General features: G+C 37.9%; 1 protein-coding gene and 1 long non-coding RNA gene across 2 annotated transcripts in view; one reads left to right on the top strand and one right to left on the bottom strand.

Moving 5' to 3' along the window:
• Positions 1–20,958, top strand: part of LIX1 (limb and CNS expressed 1) — a 44,028-nt gene that overhangs the window by 2,388 nt on the left and 20,682 nt on the right. The window contains exon 2 of the mRNA XM_050945955.1: positions 10,162–10,325. Within this exon, the coding sequence (XP_050801912.1) occupies positions 10,162–10,325 (164 nt within the window). The remainder of the gene's footprint in view (positions 1–10,161; positions 10,326–20,958) is intronic.
• Positions 1–20,958, bottom strand: part of LOC127047620 (uncharacterized) — a 47,240-nt gene that overhangs the window by 17,432 nt on the left and 8,850 nt on the right. The window contains exon 3 of the long non-coding RNA XR_007773420.1: positions 7,087–7,137. This is a non-coding gene — a long non-coding RNA (uncharacterized LOC127047620). The remainder of the gene's footprint in view (positions 1–7,086; positions 7,138–20,958) is intronic.

Here is a 20,958-nt window from a genome sequence, read left to right as displayed (position 1 = left end):
TGGGAGATTAAAGCCAAAATGATACTGTAGTTAATGGCATTGTCATGAAGAAGTTAGTATTGTCCTAAACCACCAGTCCTGGTACTGGGAACAGTATTTTGTCAGTAGGATTTAAATATGATGTGGGTAGAAATTATATTATAGAACAGGATATCATTATGAGCATGCCTGTGTGTATTATTATTTCTACAGCTTTTACAAACATTCAAGGTGCACAGACTTCAAATATTACCAGAAATAATCCAGTAATGAAATCATATCTGTCAGCTATAATAGTGCTTTACTGCTTGTCACAATGTATTAAGAAAAAGATGGTTTTCCTTTATCTGACTGAGCAAAAATAACATCGCTGAGTATAACTGAAATATTATCGGCGGGGCTGGTAGCACTGCCTGTTAAGATTACCTGACACTTCCCATTTTAAGACCCTGTTTTCGGTACCTTATAACTTTGCCAAACTTTAACCATTCAGACTGAATTTTTTCTATACCATGTATCTGTCTCAGCATGAATTTTGTTGGAAAATGTCAGCCAAAATGGGTCAGCAATTTCTGATAACAAGGCTAGGGAAATACATTTTGCCCATGGTAAAAAATTCTGGTGATTTTGTTTGTTTGTTTGTTTTGAAAACTCCAGCACCTCCGTACTTTCCATTAGAGACTTGAGATTTTTCCAAGAAATTGGCCTTTGTGTCTGGACTATGCTTTTTGTTGTGGTTATTGAAAGTCTGCCCAAATTTGGCCAAGTTTAAAGCCTTTGAGGGTAAAAAAATCTCAGTTTACATATGCTCTATAAAGACTTCTTCAATTTTAGCAGCTAAATTCCCATGAGATTCCATTCACACTGAGCATGATCCAGCAGAACTGAGCAGAACTTTCCCTGCATCATCACTTGCTGTAGAATGCCTTTCCAACATTGCTATTACATTTATTATGGTAGCACCTTGGAGTCCACATTATGGATCAGAACCCCATTGTGCTAGGTGCTGTACAACTATAAAACAAAAAGATGGACCCTTCCTCATAGAGTTTACAATTTGAGTAGGCTTGGAAAAATTAGATTTTTGTTGATACGTACATACACACAAACCAATTAAAAAAATATTTCCATCAATCTACTTTTACAGATAAATAAAGTAAGAAAAATGCTGTTTAAGAACGGATTAGAATTTGATTTAAGTATATGTACTTTGTATATTTTGATATGTAATATTAAAATTTTGTTTTCACAGTTGTAGAGATTGGAAAAAGTGAAAGGTTATCTACTTTCTTAAAATAATTATCTGCCCTTTGTCTGACTCTCCCCCCACATAACTTCCCACAACTGTGAACATTTCAATAGATAACAAAATGAAAAAATACTTTAAAAAGCCATTGATACAATCAGTAGAAATTTTATTTAAAAAATTGAATTCTGTCAAGCCTAAACTTAAGTAATGGACTATTGGCTTTTCCCTCACTACAACTTTGCTGTAAAGCACTATGAAGTGTTCCAAAATTATCATCCTGGAATGCAGAATTTAAAAATTGTTTGTATGGAAACACATTTACTTTTTTAGAAATATTTAAAATTAATGTTTTTGAGAACGTAAAGGTCAGTCTGTTTCTCAGAAGCAGATCCTTGGCAGTAGCACCTATATCCTACAGTGTTGGTTTCCTTAGAAATGGGTGTCATTTTGTTTTTCAAGTGGAAGGGAAAAAGAATAAACCTGATCCTTAAGTCAATGGAAAGACTCCTACCCCAATACTTCGGATCAGGCTCTGTATGATCTTGGTAAATATTTCTCTGGCAGTTTTATTTATATAAATGGTGTCTGTTTGAAGCTGCTAGAAGGTTTGGAATGTAAGTAATAGTCATCCCAGCAAAAATAGATTAGTGGACAGAGTGCAGGCGAGGCCTTCAAAAGGGCATGATATATACAGTTATCCCATGGATCTACATTTATTACACTGATGATCTGTGCTATCAATTTTTTTTATTGCCATAAATTTGGGATTATCAAATCACTCATGAGCTGTGGAGCCATGAGCCAGTCTTTCCAAAGGAGCGGCAATAAAAGCTTTATATCAGACACCATTATTTAGACTATAAGCCCCCAGGATTATTATTTATTGACAGTAATGCCTACTGTGTGCTGGATACTTTCCAAATACTTATGAAGGATGGTCCCAGTTCCAAGACCTCACAATCAAAATCCTCAAGAAACTTTGGCCCCAATTCTTGGGTTTCAGCAAAGAACCCAACAGAGGCAAAGATGGCTTTAGGCCACACTTATGCCCCCTAAATTCTGGACAGCGACAGGGAGAAACCAGAGTCTATGTCAGTCTCAAGTGCAAGTTAGAGCATCCTCAAAGCTGCTCTAACTTTGGTGATCCATCTTCCCAGAGTGAAGGAGCACTCCAGCCACCTCCCCTTCACTCCAACATGCCACCAACCTGCACTTCTACACTAGAGGCTATGATGGCTCTATGCCACCAGGGGTTTCCCTCTCACCAAAGAAGTTTCAGCTGCCTGAATAGTGCACAGGGGCTATCCTGAAATCAGGTTTTGGCCGCTTGTATTTGTACATTACTCTAATACTTTTGGAGCTCCAATATGAACATAAACAGTAATATCTTGTTCGTTACCAGTCTTCTTTTAGTGGGAATTTTTGTCTTCACTTATGTTTGAAGTATATTATGCCCTGTAGAAATTTAGCATGGGGATAAATGCAGCTTCATGGCATCACTATTAATGTACTAGCATATAAATCTGCAAATCATTATAGCATTTTTAGTGAAAATCCTAGTTTGTGATTATTACGCCCATGTCTGCAGCAGAGATCTGTATATATGTGTACGTATACATTTATTCCTTTAAAATAGACTCTCAACTGATGAAAAAAATGAACATGAAATACCAAACTCCTATAGAACCTGATGGTTCCCACCTAAATTTCTGCCCCTTTTCTCCACATATTTAAATAATATAGGTTTGTTAGTCTGAACTCAATTTAACAACTTTTCCAAGATGCATGTGTTAAGTTACAGTCCATAATAGGATACAGCTGCAGGAGGGTGCACTTATAACTTATGATCTTTGTTTCAATGATATGGTTTCACTGATTATGTGCCACAGATTGATTTAAGAAATGTAAGACAACTTTAGTAGCCTTTCACTAAAGAATCTTCTTTAATGCTTAGCTTTTTTAACTCCAAAAGCTTTATTATTGTTCTCTGCATTTGAGTGTTCATTTAATGATAGTCTGTCAAGTTAGTTAAAACAACCCTTTTAAGTTTAAAAATGTCAACATAGATGGTTATCCTGCGTGTTCTTTGTATCCTGCTTTCTTCTGACATTGAAATGTTGTCAGGGTTATGACTCCATTTCACTCTACTGGTAAGACTGTATGACTTCTGTTCTGAATAGCTCCATTAGTCTAAGGGTTTCCCTTCTCAAATAATATCCCCATCTATGTGTGTGTGTTGTCTACTGTCCTGTTAACTCTCAATCCTCTACATGTTTGTTCACCTCGGGTAGGGTAACTATAACCATGCTTTAATATTAGTCCTAGAAATATGGAACCAAGTTCACTGCTGGCATAAGTGGACACACATCCTCTGAAGTAATTAATTTTCATTAAATCATGTTCTTGCTTATGCCAATGTTGAATTTGGCTCTAGAATGTTCCATATGCTTCCTTCCACAAAAACAAAGAAAATATGTCCCCCCTCCCACCAAGTAATGGAGTGGGTAGCAATACCTTGCATAGAGTATGCATCCTCATTCCAGTCAAGGTAATTACCCAACCCAGAGACATAAAATATTTCTGTACACCTGGCAGAAATTAACCGTTTTAAGATCAGAGTTACAAGGAAATCTCATGCATTTATGCTAGTGGAGGTAGCAGGGAGAGCAGCCATTTTCCTCAGCCCCAAACCATCCATAACTAAATACAAAGCCCACACTGAACTTTAGTAACATTAAGGTTAGTACCATGATTATGGAATATGCAACAGAATCTAAACTTTCATTTAAAGAAATAAATTAAATTCCTTGTCTCTTGTGATTCTGAGGAAAGCCTTCCAATTGTAAACCAAGTCAGTGTTGTCCTCCTGAATCTGCCACCACTTGGGTACTAAAGCTCTGAGGTATAGCCTGCCCTGTTCATCTCAAAGCATTATTAACTTCTAATAACTATAGACAATTAAAATGCTAAAAATGTTAAGTGATTCACTGCTGGTCAATCAGTGATGGATGCAGTAGCAGTTTTTGTGGTGAGATCAGTGAAGTGGTTGGTTGTTATCAAGGATTTTCTAGGTAGGGTATCTCAGTTACCAGGCCAGCTGCACTTGAGCTCTCACAAAGTGAAATCATGTCTCCCCCTGACTTTGACTGGCCTTCAGACACACTGGGTACCAACCATGCCTGTCTCAGAAGGTCCTACAGGGTTCGGCCCCCTGCCCAGTGTACTCCTCTTCATGAGATATGGCAAGTGGTAATTACAGAGATTGTGCAGGTTTCATACAGCAAAGTATTGATTATTCAGAACCAAGGCATTCAGAAAAGCAAATCTTAAAACATTGAACAATCTATCTGCATCTCCCCAGTTTTGCTTGCAAAAATAGCTAGATCCCATTTGTCTTCTAGGCACTCATTTCAAGGAGTTGGGATGACAAAGAGCATCCCTAGTGGTCTGTGGATATGTCTTTATAGTTAACCCCTCTGACTGGCACCCAGGTTTTTTGTATGCAGGTTAGCCTCTCCTGATTACAAGCAACCTCACAACAAAGTCCTATCCACCTTACTCTGTATCCTCAGTGTTTCTGCACTCACCCACATGTCTATGGGGGGTGTATCTCATGATTCTTTGTCCTGTGACATTCATGCAGGAAAACTTGTCCATTCTTTAGAGGGAAATGTGGGAAGGACATTGGAGGAATGGTACTTGAGAGATTTTTGCCTGCATCCTCACTGCAAAGTGAGTGGGTTCCAGGCTGAGTTAAATCAAAGCCTGGATTCTAACCTATTCTCCCAGCCAAATAAGCTAGCCTGGATTTAAAGCATCTCCAGTCTTGGGTCAAAGAGTTTCTGTGTGAATGGTGGAAAGTGACAGTTGGGCTGACACCTGTGTAAGAACCCCAGTTAACTGTGCAGTGAAGACACGTCCTCAGTCTTCCCCCCCCCCATTTATCAGGGGCTGTTTTTATTAGGATCCCAGCTCTTTGTCCCAGCTTTCCCACCAGAATCTTCCCCGTTCCTACCCTTGGCCACACTAGCCAGAGCCCAGCAGACATGAGACTTGAAAGAAATTGGCCCCTCTTGTTTCTGAGCACCAGACAATAAGGTTTATCTGGAGCCATTGTCTGCTTTCTGGCCCTCCTAGTTGGAGAGCTCTGGCTGGGGTTAACCATTTGAGACCATGTAGCCAGCATCATAATAAGAACCAAGTAAGATGAGGCATACCTAATATTCACACAAATAATACAGGTATCTCCCATGTTCTCCACATGGGGGAACTGAAATTTGAAGCAACTTGGAATTCTTAAGTCATCTCTTCTTCTGCCCACTAGGAGATACCAACTTTCCAAAGACAAAATTCTCAACTGCTCCCTGTGTGTCAAAAGCCCTAGGTCAGCTGCCAAAGCCACTATTTCACCCTCCCTAAAAAACTTCTGTAATGGTTACACATTATTAGTACAAAAGCTGAACATTTGCAGAACAGCATAAAATACAGGTAATTCTAAAATAATACGGATAATATTGATTGTGCTAGTCATTTTTTGTATTTAATTCAATATTTTTTATTAATTTGGCACTGCCACATCTTTTCTTGTTTGTTGTAAAATTCAGTATCCGTGTCCCAGAAGCCAGGGGACTTATACCACAGAAGTTAGGTCCAGTTTACTGTATAATCCACAAAGCCTTGGCTATTATGGGAACAAACAAAAGTACAGAAATGCATCATAAAAAGATGTTCTTTCTATCCCCTTGTAACTAGAAGTTATGTCACATCAAGTACCATGCACTGGTCTGAAACCCTAATAATGCCCATGAATGGAGGTAAATTAAGGATAAAGAATCCATGAAATCCTTATATTGTATAGTGGTCACATTCCTACCATTACTTAGATATTTGTATTACATGTTTGTAACAGATTAAAAGAGAGAGGAAAATGCATATGTAGAATATGTGGGTGAAATTCTGGCCTATTGAAGTTGATGGGAGTTTTGGCATTGACTTCAGTGGAGTCAGAATTTCATCCTATATCTTTGTTTAACTGATTCAGTGATGTTACAATATACTGAACAACAGATTTTAGAGCACATGTAATTAAACTGTTAGGAAAAGTAGTCACGAATGCACACAGGTACTCTAGTCATTGTTTAAACATCTTTGGCCATATTATATTTATTTTTTCAAATACAAAAAGCAAATTAAAGTAAATGACATTAATTCAAAATGAGATGTAGATCACAATGCTAAGTTTAGTGTGTTCAACGCTTCCAACATTAAAAAAAATAAAAAGAATATCTAGCTTTTTCATTTGTACACTGTCACTGGATGGTTTAAATTTTGGATTGCTGCTACACTGCATTCCTGTGGAGCTGGGGTAGGCAACCTATGGCACGGGTGCCGAAGGTGGCACGCGAGCTGATTTTCAGTGGCACTTACACTGCCTGGGTCCTGGCCACCAGTCCGGGGGGCATTTTAATTTAATTTTAAATGAAGCTTCTTAAACATTTTAAAAACCATATTTACCTTATATACAACAATAGTTTAGTTATATATTATAGACTCATAGAAAGAGACCTTCTAAAAATGTTACAATGTATTACTGGCACGCGAAACCTTAAATTAGAGTGAATAAATGAAGACTCGGAGCAGCACTTCTGAAAGGTTGCCGACCCCTGCTGTGCAGCATGCAAAAACGTGTGTGAAGAAAAATGTGTAAATATCAGTTGATTTGACAAGACTTCACCCAGAAAGTTCAAAAAAATAAATAATGCAATTCCTTATATGAAAATGAATGTAGAAGGTCTGAATAAACTATGCATATTGCTAAGGTACCTGTTTCAAGAAGGATTAAACAGCCACCTACATACCTAATAGTGGTAGAACAGTTCCTGAATATCTCTACAGTGCTCCTGGGATTACTATAAAACACAAAGGAACATTTTCAAACCTCTCTGGTTGCTGATTACATCCTGCTTTTTTTTTCTTTTCTTTTCATTTTTTTAAATTAAATGGCTGTTTTTGGAATGGATATGTTTAGAATAACTTGTGATACTATTTTTAAAATATGTATGAATATGAGAGTATAATACATTGTCTACACAGAATTTGCACTGGTTTAAATTTACATTTTTTTAGTTAAACCATTGCAAGTTGTGAGTATAGACTCTTATATCGGTTTTAAAACTGCCCTATATCAGTTTACTTTGTGCCTATAAATTTACTCATGCAAGCTAAACTGCTACAGGCCTGCTTTAAACCAATCTAAGAGACTGTCTCACACAAAGTTGTGCTGCTTTAACTAAATGAGGAATAAAATCACAACTTGATTTAAACTGGTACTATTTTGTGTGTACGCAGCCCTAAATTTTCTTGGATTGTAAACTCTTAGGGATTATAAATTCAGTCTTTCTATGTGTGTGAATAGAGTGTAACAGTTTATGGGTGCTGCCAGAATACTACTACTGCTAAAAGTTATACATGGCCTTTTTCTAGATACTTGTCTTATTAGCTTAACCTGTAACAAAGTCTCTCATAGTTTAGAGAATGACAGCCAAAGCTAAGTTTCACGACTTCAACAAAAGAAGAGACTCTGCCTTATTTTCCTTTACCAAGAAGAATCTCTTGGTTGCTTAGGGAACTTTATGCAGATTAATTTTTAAAACAGCTGAAGGTATCACAAAATCCAGTGACAATTTTGAACCAACCAAGAAGTATTCATAGGCTGTCCAAATGCTGAACTAATAACAGCAAAAGAGAACAAAAATGATATTGCAAATTTTCTCAATCTTGCTATAAAACTGACAAAAGATATGAAAGACAGATTATACAAAAAAAAGAAAGGAAAAACTGATTTAGAAGGCCAACCATTACTGTGCACATTAGCTCTTAAGAACTGTTCAGTGTTTGTCATCTGGATAACTATCATTTTTCTTTGATAAACAAGTATTGAGTCTAATTTTTCAACTGTGTTTCAGCCCCCCAAATCCAGTCCAAATTCAGTGGGAGTTAAGCACCAATCTCTCTTATGCTCCTTTGAAAATGCCAGCCTAAAAGTTACTAAAACACTAATTTTTTTTCCTGAGGGGGAGGCAGCTGTGGCTCTGATTTGAAAGGCTGAAGAATATTTGGTCTGAAAACTAGGTTATCAGTTGATGTTTTCTTAAATTAACATTTTATGTCACAAGTATATCAGGGCCTGAGAAAGATCTGTGGGTGGTATTCATGTTGGTGGAATAGGATCCTGGCGTAGACATCTGACGTTTTGATTTATTGTTTTTAAAGAAAAATCAAACCATTAAATGTCAATTTTCCCAAGAAGCACTAGGGCCACAATTGCCTTATAGGGATGTCATAAGCCTTTGTTGTTCTTGTCATTTGTTTTTATTCTGGTGCTCTATTTCAAGCTTGTTTCTTTTAACCTAAACATGACCTTTTCAATAAAGATTTAATATCAATACAATTTCTCCAATAAATGTGGCACTTTCCTTCTATTAAACCGTCAAGCTCAAAGCTTAGAAATTTGACATTTAACATGCATGAAGTTTATTTCTAGATATCAACTTCCACTTAATGGCTTTTAAACTGAATCATTACCAAACATGAATTTAAAAGACAGAGTGAAGCAACCAGTGATGTAAAAGATGTATTTCACTCAGGGTCAGTGAGAAGTTCTCAACACAGCAGACCCTAGACATTTTCCTTGACCTAGGCTGCATTTGGTTCTGTGGTCTGTTCTGCTGGCAGTTATCTGGTCTAAAGATTTGATTTTTTGCTCAAACTTATCATCGCTCAAAGTTGAAAATAAGAGGATAATTACCCTTGTTGAACATAAAAATGATAGGTCACCAATTTCATCTAGTCACTTTATTCTTCTGGACTGCTGTGATGAATATCAAAGATCAACAGCAGGTAGTATCGATCACTAAGTATGCAGTTCATAAATTCTAGCAGTCTCAATGGGGGAGGAGATATAGCTATAATTTAGAAAAGCAGAAGTCAGTTTCTGTGGTTTGAGTTTCACTCTTATGCAGTTTGTGTCAAAGCACCATCGTACATTGAGATAACCACCTGTTTCTTATTCCATTAGGTATTCAAAATGGGGGCAGGGGTTAGCCATACCATTCTGAAGGCCCAATGTAAGGACTTCCTTTCTTATTTTCTGTATTCTCATTGCTTTCCCTGTTATGACTATCCAAGCAAGCAGTCATAGGAAATAGATAACATCTTGTGTTTTCACAATGACCTTCCAATAAGCCTATTCTTGGAAGTGGTAAACGGGCATGTTGTTTGAGAGGGGCATGGTCTAAAATAGAAACTGGTAATATTTTTGACAGAGTGTAAGAAGTTCCATCACTATTAGTCGCCAAGAAACATCAGCTATAATCTTGTAGCTGGGCTTTTCAAAGGAGCCTAAAGGAGGTGCACCCAATTTTTATTCACTTTAAATGGGAGCTGAGAGGCTAAGACTCTTACAAAGCTTTGAAAATTTCATCCCTGAAACTTAAAACTTTGTAGTGCAGGAGCACTGTATCAATTTTTAGTTTGTACATTAGTATTTTAATGTTCATGTTAGCTGGCAGCTCTCTCTGCCCTAATATACAGCATCTTCCCTTCTGACCACATCACAAGGCAGTGTGGAAACACATCACTTCGTGCACCATTAAAATCCAGCCCCTTCTACTGTGGAACACAGCAACTGTGACCCTTCTTGTGATGGATAAATGGGAATTTCTATATAGTTCCCCATTCATCTGAAAGACAGCTGCTCCAACAGTACAATGCCTCTTAATATCATGCTGGAGCAAAATACAGTTACAGGCTTCGACTGAATCTTCAACTCTCACATGTATATAACCAGAATATTTCTTGTTTAAATCTGGCAAATGAAGTTACAAGTGAAGATAAAATGTACCCAATATTTGTCACTTCTGTGTCTTTGATAGTGAATGTCGTAGCAATGCTGCAGGAATTCTGGGAGAACAAACAGAAACAGAGAGCTGTATTTCCAAGTGAAGGCACAGTGGTGTACGAGTCATTGAACTCTCCTGGTCCTCCATTTGTCAGTTTTGTTACCCTACCTGGAGGAAGCTGTTTTGGCAACTTTCAGGTAAGAAGCGTACTTCAATTTTTGCCAAAGGGAAACCTTTCTTCAAAGTTTTGGTTTTTTTTTTTAAAAGGGAAAATAAATGGTTACTTATTTTCAGAGCACAATATATATTTACACTTAATCCTTAAGTGCCAGACCACAGTATCTTCAGGGACATAAATTGTTTAAAGAAAAATAACGGGCAGTACTGTGAATTAATTGATCATGGCATGGCTGATTGTTCTAATAAGAATGTATTTAATGAAGGGAATTCTCGTGAATAGAATATCCAAAGTCAAATATCTTTGTCAGATAGTTTTAAGACCACATTTTTGGTTTGGTTAGGATTTTTCCCATAATCTTTAGAAAACCTATTTGTAGTAGCAATGTTTTCATTATTTTGATGGTCAGTGAAAAGATATTTTTATTACAAGATTCCCCTGCAATCTGTGCAACCCAAACACATCAATACAGTGCTAATGCATGAGATCCAGAAAATGAAACTAAATTAGAAACAGATCAGTTTTTCACATTGAATGAAAGACATAAACTGAACAATAGAACCAACTTGAATTTAAGCTAAATGGGAGGGAAGTGGGGGAGGGAAGAAAGGTACATTTTGATTAGAAAAATGTATGAGCACTCGAATACAAGAAAAATATTTTATCTAGCTACATATGTATACATATTTGAAGTTTTAGTTATGAGCAAAATCTAGTAGTGGAAGTTGAAAAAAGAGGGGGAAAACAGGCAATTTTAAAAACAGTAAATGTTTGTGAAATTATTTAAAACTAAATTCTGTCCCTTGTTCATTTCTAGTAGACAACATAAATAATGAAAAGTAAATTCAGTCTTTATTATCAGTCTTTTTATTTTAACAGTCTAAAATGTTAGTAATACATATTTTTATATATGATTTTAACACAGTATTCTTTTTATATTTAGTTAACTTTAATTATTCAGGGCCCAAACCTGGGAGGTTCTGGACCCCTTCAATTCTTTTTGGCATTAAAGGATTGCAGGATGGGGCAGAATAACTAAATCTTTGTTTTAGCATTTTTAAATTAGTTGCTTTTTTATTCTGAATACATTTTGAAGAAGAAAATGCTACACAGTCAGACTCTAAACATTGCAATCAACAGAAAAGGCAATTTGATTTGTCAATTTTTGTGAAGAGGAGGAGAGGGCTCTATGGCTGAGCATTGTAGCTAATTAAATTATATCCTATATATCCCTTCAATTTACTGTCAGTGACATCCAACATAGGCTTGATCCTGGGAGTTACTGAGCACCTGCAACTCCTACTCAAGTCAAGGGAGCAGAGATAACACTGTCTCTCATAGGTTCAAGCCCATGATTTGGGAAAAAAGGACCTGAGATAAGATTTTGAAAATCCTTCCCTCAAGAACCACATTCCTGGGACAAAAATGAAATTATTTTACCATTATGTCATCTGTGAAGTTAGTGGGACATTATTCAGTTTTCAAACATTTAAAATTTCTTACCAGCTGTTGGCCATTTGGCTTTTGTGAAATGAATTGGTGGCTTTAGTCCAGCTACCAGTGGAGAAGAGTCCACATCATAGGAAAACACCATCAGAAGTGGCAACGTCCTTGGAAATCCCTGCATAAAAGCTAAACACTGAATGGCCTGGAGACCATACTATTTATCTTCTGTCCAGAGATGGGCCTCTCCAGGTCAAAACTGAGGAGAGGGTACTTTTGTCTGTCATCAGAGATACAGTTGTTCAAACTACTATGACAAGTGGACAGGAGAATCTGATTTAGGAGCTTGTTTGCCAAAGAGCATTGTACAGCAATTATGTAGCTAGCTGTATGCTGAATACAGCAACTTTTAAATGTTGTTTTGATTCCTTTTACTTTTTGGGTGAAAAAAAAGCATGTAGACCCATAAACTATATTGTGGGAAGATGGGGGAGGCGGGGCAGGGATGTATACTGCTGAATTTATACATTACAATTTTTTTCCTACATGCTCAGCTATACAAGTATTTTGGTGACACAATAATTGTGCATTCTTCATGTAATATCTAGTATTCACTACCTCTGGAAGGTGGTGGCAAAAAGGATGGGGGGCGTAATTTGTTGGCATCATTGTTGAAAAACGATATTCTAGCAGCATTTTTTAATTGTGGGGGCTTGGTATATACAGAGTACGTGTGTATTTAATTAATAGCACATCTCCATTTTGATGTACACACGATGTGTAAGTAAAGAGTATAATGTTAAATTAGATAGACAAGAGGAACAAGCCCTGGAATTCTCCCTCAGGCAGAGCTCTCACTAAAGTCAATAGGGATTTAGTCTGAATAAGGAGTTTATCAGGCTCAAAGTTTGCTCTGACTAGTAATAGCAAGCTTTTTCTTCTTTTGCTTTGTCATCTCGGTTTGTATTTATCCATTTGTTTGTGTGAGTGGTGCAGAGCAAGAGCTGTTTTCATAGAATTTCCTACATTTTAGCATGATAACATTGGTGCCTGGCTTTTTTTCCTACTCAAATTTAAGAACCCTAGACGAATGCACATCCCATCTTGCTAAAGCTATCCAACTACAGTGGTAACACCAAAGGAAAGAATGGTAATTCTAAATTCAGGAAAAAGCTGGTTGCTTCAGTGGACAAGTCAAATCAAATTCCAGTAGTCCACTTGACAAAGAAACAAAAGAGCTGCTGTGGTTTGGAAAATCCGGGGCGAGGCAGTAGGATATACATTAGGATTATGAAGGTATGATTGGAGTTCCAGGGAATCCAACTGAGGTCACTCAATTAACTGCAAAGAATGGGGTAGACAATCCCCAAAGCTGGTGGATATTCCAGTACTTAAATTTACCAAGCTAGCACAAAACAGCTTCTATAATACCCCACTGGTTACCCAGAAGCCAACAACACAGTTCCCTTAAAGCCTCCCTCATGCCTCCACCCAGACACCCAAGTCAAATATGATGAGGATTACTGAAAATCTTATTCATCATATAAGAAAGTTCTACCAATCCCAAAGAATTGGACACATTATCTCCCAAGTTAATAAATATTCCAGATCTTACCCACATACATGCTTACAGCCAATTCTTATTCACTAAACTAAAATTTATTTAAAAAAGAAAAAAGACTATTGAGTAAAAGATCAGTATACATACAGACATGAGTACATTTCTTAAGATTCAGATTCATAATAGAGATGGTGAGCTTAGTAATTACAAAGAGTTCTTTCAGAATTAGTTAGATGATGAACCAAATGCCAAATTCAGAGACAGAAGATGTTGCATTATTTGCTTTCTGGATCAGTTTTTCAGGACACAATGAGAAGGAAGATCCTCTGAAAATGATGAGACAACAGCCCTCTTTCAGCTAAGCGTGGGAGAACCAGATCCTCAGCTGGTACATGTTAATTGAACTCCATTGACATCAGTGGAACTATGCCAATTTACACCAGCTTTGATTATGACCAGGAGATTTTATTCCATTTAGCTGCACAGGACAGCAATAAGTGTTCCACAATGCTAAACATTTTTTTAGTTTTAAACTTTTGAGGCCAGGTCCTCATCTAGTATAAATCACATAGCTCCACTGAAGTCAAGGATCTGGTCTTATAGTCTACAGAATTATGCAGATTTTCTCCAGTTTAGGATAAGTCCCTCATTCTTTAGTGACAGTACACAGAGCTCCAAATTCTTTATCTTGCTCTATTTCTGTAGGTGTTTTTCCCTCATAAGGGGTTTGGGAGAATTACCATGTCATCATTTGTCTGGCTAGAGCATCTGAAACCTCCGACAGGTCACTGAAGTGTACTAAAAGATGTTTAGGAGAGCACACCATGTTTTCCATCAGCTAAAGCAATGCATACTTTTGTGCTGTGTACTTCAGAATCAAAAATAAACCTCTAATACAATATGAAAAGATATGACTTGATTTCAATCCAAAATGCTTCACTTGGGGAAAAGTGTATTTAAATGTTGCTGTCACATTCTTTTTTACAAAAAAATTGAAGATCAAGAGTCCTCTTGTGGAATTTCTGTTTGGTTTTGAGTACTTCTTATGATCATTTTGGGTCTAGTTTTCCTTATGTTTAAATTATCATGTTATGAAATTCTCCAGAGCATTGTTAACATTGTTGCTTAAAACAACGTAGAATTTCCTGAATCTAAGATGTTTTGAAAACTTATCATGAAGTCTGACTGTCAAAGTTGGTTAGTTTTATCCACTTGGCTTTTCAAAATAAGACAAGAGAAAGTAAAAGTGAGGAAATGTATGGCAAATTCACCAGAATACATCTTTTGTAAATTCTGATATACCTTATATGCCATCATCACTATATAATATTTCAACATACTTTGCCAACACTAGGCCCACAAATGCACAAATATTCATTTCTATAATGCTCTTCACATAATCATTTCTCTCTCCTGTGCATTACAAAACATTTGATTATGTAATTTTAATGCTATGACTGTGCATGTAACATCCATTATATGCCAGCAATATTTCTACAGCCAGTCATGAATGTCTGCTTTGATGCCAGCTAACTGCAGTGATGGAATGTGAGAGAAGGAATATTGGGCTGGATACCCTGGGTAATCCCTCTCCTCTCTTTAAGTAGTCCCACAAGGACTTCAGTAGATTGGTTCCATTCATCCTTTAGGTAAGGGTATTAGGAATGAGCAGATGGGTCTAATTGCCAACTGCTCATCAGAGAAAAGCATTGAAAGTCCACTAGAAAGGTTTAATAATGAACTACCAGTATCTTACCCAATAGATATCCATGCTTTCAATCTACAGACTTCTTTAAACGTACTACGTTCATGATTTTTATTATTTTACAGCACCCCCAAGAAGCAGTAGGCACCACAATCCAAATAAATTATAGAGTCTCTGCTCAAACTAAATTAGTTTTAAACAATGATCTGTTCTGAGTCTTTGCTCAGAATTATACACTATGGGATACAGTTTTGACACTTGCATTTCTCTTGCATTTATTTTAAGTCCCATTGTCTAATATATATAAAGGCAATGTTTGAAGGAGTTTCTTGATACCATTTTTATTCTGGGTTGTTTATACCAACAACCGCATACCATGACCAACTCTGAAAACTGTGAAGTAATTTCCATTTACCAAAAGGGCACCAACATAAGGCCCAGTTGATCAGCTTCTGGCTTCCCTTTTGCTGAACTTAGTCATCAAGCCATTCATAGTTTTTAGCGGATGTTTTTGCTTTCAATACCCGGGGAACTTTGCTGAATATTTTAGCTTTAAAAACACATTGAAAAAAGTTGCGATCCAAGCTTAGCTTTCATTTTAACAAGCAACAGTAATGAATTAATTGTGTGATTTTGATCAATGAACTTTTGGCTTGTTGAGGAGGGGGTAGGGGGACTAAAAGCTTCCTTGAGCAGATTTAAAATGACAATGTATTGTATATTACCAGAATGTGTATTACTAGAATATTAAAGTGTGTTTTGACAATAACAGTGGTTTCAAACTTTAGCTGAAAAGTAGAATTAAAATTGCTCATTTTAATTTGTAAAAATCAAATGTACCAAAAGAGAGAACTCTGTATTGCCTTCCTCCCCTCTCACATCAAAAATATTTCTAAGTAAAAAATCTAGTTATCTTCCATGCTTGTTCACTATGCAGCATTTTTATCCCTGGTTTCAGTTTTTTTTGCAGTCCTATCATTCATCGGATAACCTGGGAAGCAGTAAAGTCTACCCCCCTTGCTGTGTCTTGTTTCTCCAACTGGAAATATTTCTATTATTCAATATTTTAGATCATTATAGCTAAAACTTGTGACTGGGGGGCTAGGGAGGAGAAGGAGACCGTTGATGTTGGGCAGGCTAGCAGAATCTCACACACTCCTTATTAAAGTAACTGCCCTATGGCCTCCCATAAAGAATATCTTATCTTGCTTTATTTTCCAGTCTGTTACCCTGAAAAGACAGTCTTGATCATCTAAATTGATAAAAAAAACTATTGCTAGAGCTAAAGGAGCAAACAGCTGTGCAGTGGAGCTGGAAGAGGTTTTACAGTTGCGGTGCTGAAGGCAGAAACCACGTATTTGGGTTGTTATTACTACTTCAAGCCTGGTGTGTGTGGCAGCATCCCTAGTTCCAGCACCCTTTGGCACCAGGCAGTAGGAAGGAAGGCAGCAAAAACTAAAGATCCTGGTTTCCACCTCCATATGCTTTTTATGTAAAATGAGTCAGTCAAATTTGGAGGTTTCCCAAAGACTCGTATCACCAAAGCTGGCTCTGTGCATAATGGGGAGATAATGGGGGACATGAATCTGTTAAAATAACAGGGGAGGCTGGTGGGGAGACAATAAGTTTTTCATAAGTCTGCCCAGAAAAGCTAAGGTAGGCTCTGCTTGCTGAAATTTTCAGGTTTTTCTTGGGCTGGGCTGGCAGCTGCTACAAAAGAAACTCTCTTCCTGAATTCCCTGTAAGCACTGCTAGATTCATGGAGGAGGAGGGGAAAGGCATGCCCTAGTTCTGCTCCCTCCATCTCACTTTCCAGCCTCTCCAGGTGCACAACAAGGAGATCAGGTAGGGGGAAACTGCAGACATAAGTACTAGGGCCGCACCCTGCTTATCCATTCCTGTTCCTTCAGAAAGAGGGGGGACTGCTGCCTCTCCTGGAGTGAAGAAGTGGGACTCAGGTTGCTAAACTGGCCTCTTTAACAGAGGTTTATCCATTCCCTCCCAGGAGAGGCAGCAGTCCCCCCTCTTTCTGGAGGAACAGGAATGGGTAAGCAGGGTGCGGCCGTAGTACTTATGTCTGCAGCCAGGGTGTATCTGCTTGGGTAGGAGTGGACAAGGCCCACCATGCTCCTCTGGATTTTGTAGTTAACACCCCATTGAGATGCGCTGAACACAGTCAGCTTCTCAAAGCTATTGTTTCAAGCTCTCTGACAAGTACCCCTGCATTGGTTATGTTCAGGTCACATTTTCCAGCTTCTCTTCACAACCAAGAGGGACAGAAACTTACCTTAAAAAAAAAAAAAAGCTGAGGTTCTGCTAGCCTCCCTTCCAAGAGCTGAGGCCCTAGATACCGGACTATCCTACCTACGCCTTAGTCCAGCCCTGCTAGTAGCTGCCAGCCAAGTCATACAACAGAGTTTAAAGAACTCAGAGCCTCATTTCCTCTTACCCAAACACCACAGAAGGCAAACTTGTTACTCTACCAGGCCTTCCAGACCCACAAGGGAAGACATTCACTGTCATTCACAAGTGGCACTTCATAGTCATTCATGATCATGATTCACTATTCTGTTTCTATGACGTGCCATTATGAATAACAATGAATAGTCATTAGGCTATTGAGGGAGGGAGAGAGAGAGAGAATGGCTCTACCCTGGTAATTTGTGCTCTCACAGGAGAGATGGGAGACCCAAGTTCAAGTCTCTGCTCCAATGACTAATTATTTATCTCAAGTGGAACAGCTTCAGTCAGTGATTGAGAGAGACTATCCCATAGCCTAGTACCCTAGTGGCTTGGGTACTCTCCTGAGAGGTGGGGATACCTATATGTTCAAATCCTATTCCATGGTAGGCAGAGGGGGAAATTGAACCTGGGTCTCCCCTGTTCCAGGCGAGTGCCCTAACCACTGGGTTAAAGGCTACAGGGAAGCTGCCAACACTTACTCCATGCCCCTCTCCTTTCTGTTTTGTGAATTTAAAAAATCCGTTTGTGCTTGAACAAAACAAGTTGTTTGATCCTAAACTGTTTTTTTTACTTTGCCTAAATTTGTCACTAGTTTTTGATTCAGTTAGACATGAAATAAAATAAAAGTTCTCAAAATTGCCCATGAACCAAAAAAATCAATTATTTGCCCAGTTCTACCAACAAGCCTCCTCAACAGCCTAGGGCCAAGCTGATGTCCTCACAACATAGATATTTCCATCCGTTAGAGGCAACCTGCCCACTCCAAGAGCCATTCCTGCAACCTACACCCGCCACTAGAGGTGATTCACTGTCTACCCAATCAATCATCCCAGAGCCAGAGGCTGCAGGACAACCTTCCTGCCTCAACCACAGTTGTAATACAATACAACTACAGTTGTACTCTGCCAGGTAGGGAAGTCACTGGAGTAGCCTCTGTAAGGTCCTGGGTAGTTGGAAGCATGTTGGGTTGAGAGGTTTAGTGTAAGGAGGTATAAATAGAATTGAGAAGGATAGAATTGTTCTGTTGTGGAGGGGTGGAAGAGTATTAGTTTGCTAGGCATGAGAGTGGAGTTGGGAGAAAGTATTGGGTTTGACGGAATTTTATATTTTTGGAGGGAAGAGCCTTTTACTTTGGAACAGTCACGTGTATTGCAGACATTTGGAACATTTTTGAGGGATCTGCTTGTTAGATTGTTGGCAGCACATCACTGAAATTCTGTGCAGTGAGTGAAAGTGGCTGGTCAGATTTTTGGTTTTGGTGTGAGGTGGGATGAAGAGAGTCACCCCTCCAATGGTGGGATGAGCCTAAAAGATTCAGTCCAAGCCCCATGAGGCAATTCATATTAATGATCTTTACTTTAAACCCCAGCCGAGTTTTATTATAAAATCTGGGGATTAAAATAAAGACAGGCAAAAATATTTGAGGATGGAAAAAGGCAGAGGCTTATGGGAAAATTGCATGCCTTCTAACAGTCGAGTATGTGGTTTTGGGAAGTTACCTAAGGCTACAATGAAGATGTAGATGAAAACCATATGTTTATGTACATCAGGTGATGAGTCTCAATGTTCAGTGAATTAAGATACTTCTTTCTCACAATAAATTGGGTTTATAAAACTAAGTTATTCCGAAGAGAGAAATAAGTAGGGGACAACTTTACTGTGTACATGGCATATGGCAAATGGCTTGTCTGAATATCATTATATGGTTTTTTTAGTTATGAAATAATACCTATTTTAAATATTCTATACTCCTTCCTTGCAAAGTTCGAAGAGCCTTTAGTTTTTATTGTGTGTTTTAAAGTACTGTCCATTTCTAATGAGGTTATTTGTCTTGTCTGAATATCATTATATGGTTTTTTAGTTATGAAATAATACCTATTTTAAATATTCTATACTCCTTCCTTGCAAAGTTCGAAGAGCCTTTAGTTTTTATTGTGTGTTTTAAAGTACTGTCCATTTCTAATGAGGTTATTTTAATGTCAGGTATTTCTGTCTGGAATCATTAAAATCACAAAGAACAGTGAGAGCCTTTTAATCAAACAATGTAATGTTAATTTTACAGGGGATGTTAGGTAGTGGAACTCCCTGAACAGAAACATGAAGATGGAGAGAAGTCGGTTATATTCTAAAGTCTAATTGGCAATTTTTAAATACCAGCCCAATGAATCAGAAGATGCTGATTATTTTAACAAAAGGCAGGAGGATATCTACTCCCCCCCATAAATTTTGAGTGTTTTTTTTTTTGTTGAGCAGAGTGAATAGAAGGAGCTTTGCCTCAAAATAGAACAGTAGCGTGCAAGAGGGTAAAGTGTAGAATAAGGATTGAATAGGAATTCAAGGAAGCTCCATAAGAATCCCTCACCCCCCACAGTTTACAAGCTTTTCTAGGATTCTCTTTCAAATAGGCTGCTGAATGCACAATAATGAAAGCTTCAGTTTTCTTGTAGACCTGTTTGAAAACTTTCTTGCTCAAGGACTTCGGTCAGTTTTGGTTGAGCATTTTCATATCAGAGAGTGAAAAAATCACCTTTAACATAAACCAAGTTCTCAAACCCTATTCAGTGTAGGGAAGGAAAGATACTCTCACTTTACACATTTAAGAAAAAATCTGTAGAATTTTCCAGCTATTGTGTTTGTCTCTTGTGTCTTTGTTAAAGTAACCAGGTGGTTGCAAAAATAGTGCTGATCTATAATATTTTCAGGGTCAGTGAAATTCATCTGAAAGATGAAAAACTGTTACCTAAACTATTTAAAGGAACTGCAGTTTGAATGTTTCAGGGGAACTGCTAAATGAGTTTCTCTCTTCATGGAAGTGATTGCAATTCTAGTGAAAGGTATTGAGTTCAGCCCGTAAAACTGAAGTCCTCAATTTATCCCAGGAACAGCCTACACAGTAGAGTTGCTTTTCAGTGTCTCCGTTCTTCTCTATTTGAGGGCAGTACTGGACCATTAGTCCTCTGCCCAGATAGGATTCTATTCTTTTTCATATGTATGTGAGATGCTATCATAATGGTATTAGTAATGTGGCATCATTAGAAGATGAATGACTCTCACCTCACCATCTCTATTTCATCAGACCTGGAACTACTTTCCCCCAAGACTTTTAAAGATTTGAGTCTTTTGAGGAGAACTAGCTGGCTGAAAATTGGTGAGACAGAAGGGATGTGAAGCAATAGCTACAGGAAATATCTGTGCACTTATTTATTTGCCCACCTTTTGTTACTCAGGTTTGCCAGCTAGAGGGAGGGGATCTTGTTAGATCCTTGTCTGTTTGGGAATATACAAACAGCATCCCAAAAAAGAGACTCCTTTTCTCATCTGTGCTTGGCAACAAAATTGCCACATTTGAACTTTTTTTTTCTCTTCAATTTTATTGGTGAACTCCCTGAATTTTGCCCAAGGCTGGGGGGGGCGGGGAGTAAGGGTTGATCAGGTCTCCTCAGGCCTACACCTATGTGATGCAAACCTTGGCACAGTTGC

The sequence above is a fragment of the Gopherus flavomarginatus genome, chromosome 3 (genome assembly GCF_025201925.1).
Source record: "Gopherus flavomarginatus isolate rGopFla2 chromosome 3, rGopFla2.mat.asm, whole genome shotgun sequence".
NCBI lineage: Eukaryota > Metazoa > Chordata > Testudines > Testudinidae > Gopherus > Gopherus flavomarginatus.
This window is presented reverse-complemented; position numbering and strand designations above follow the sequence as displayed.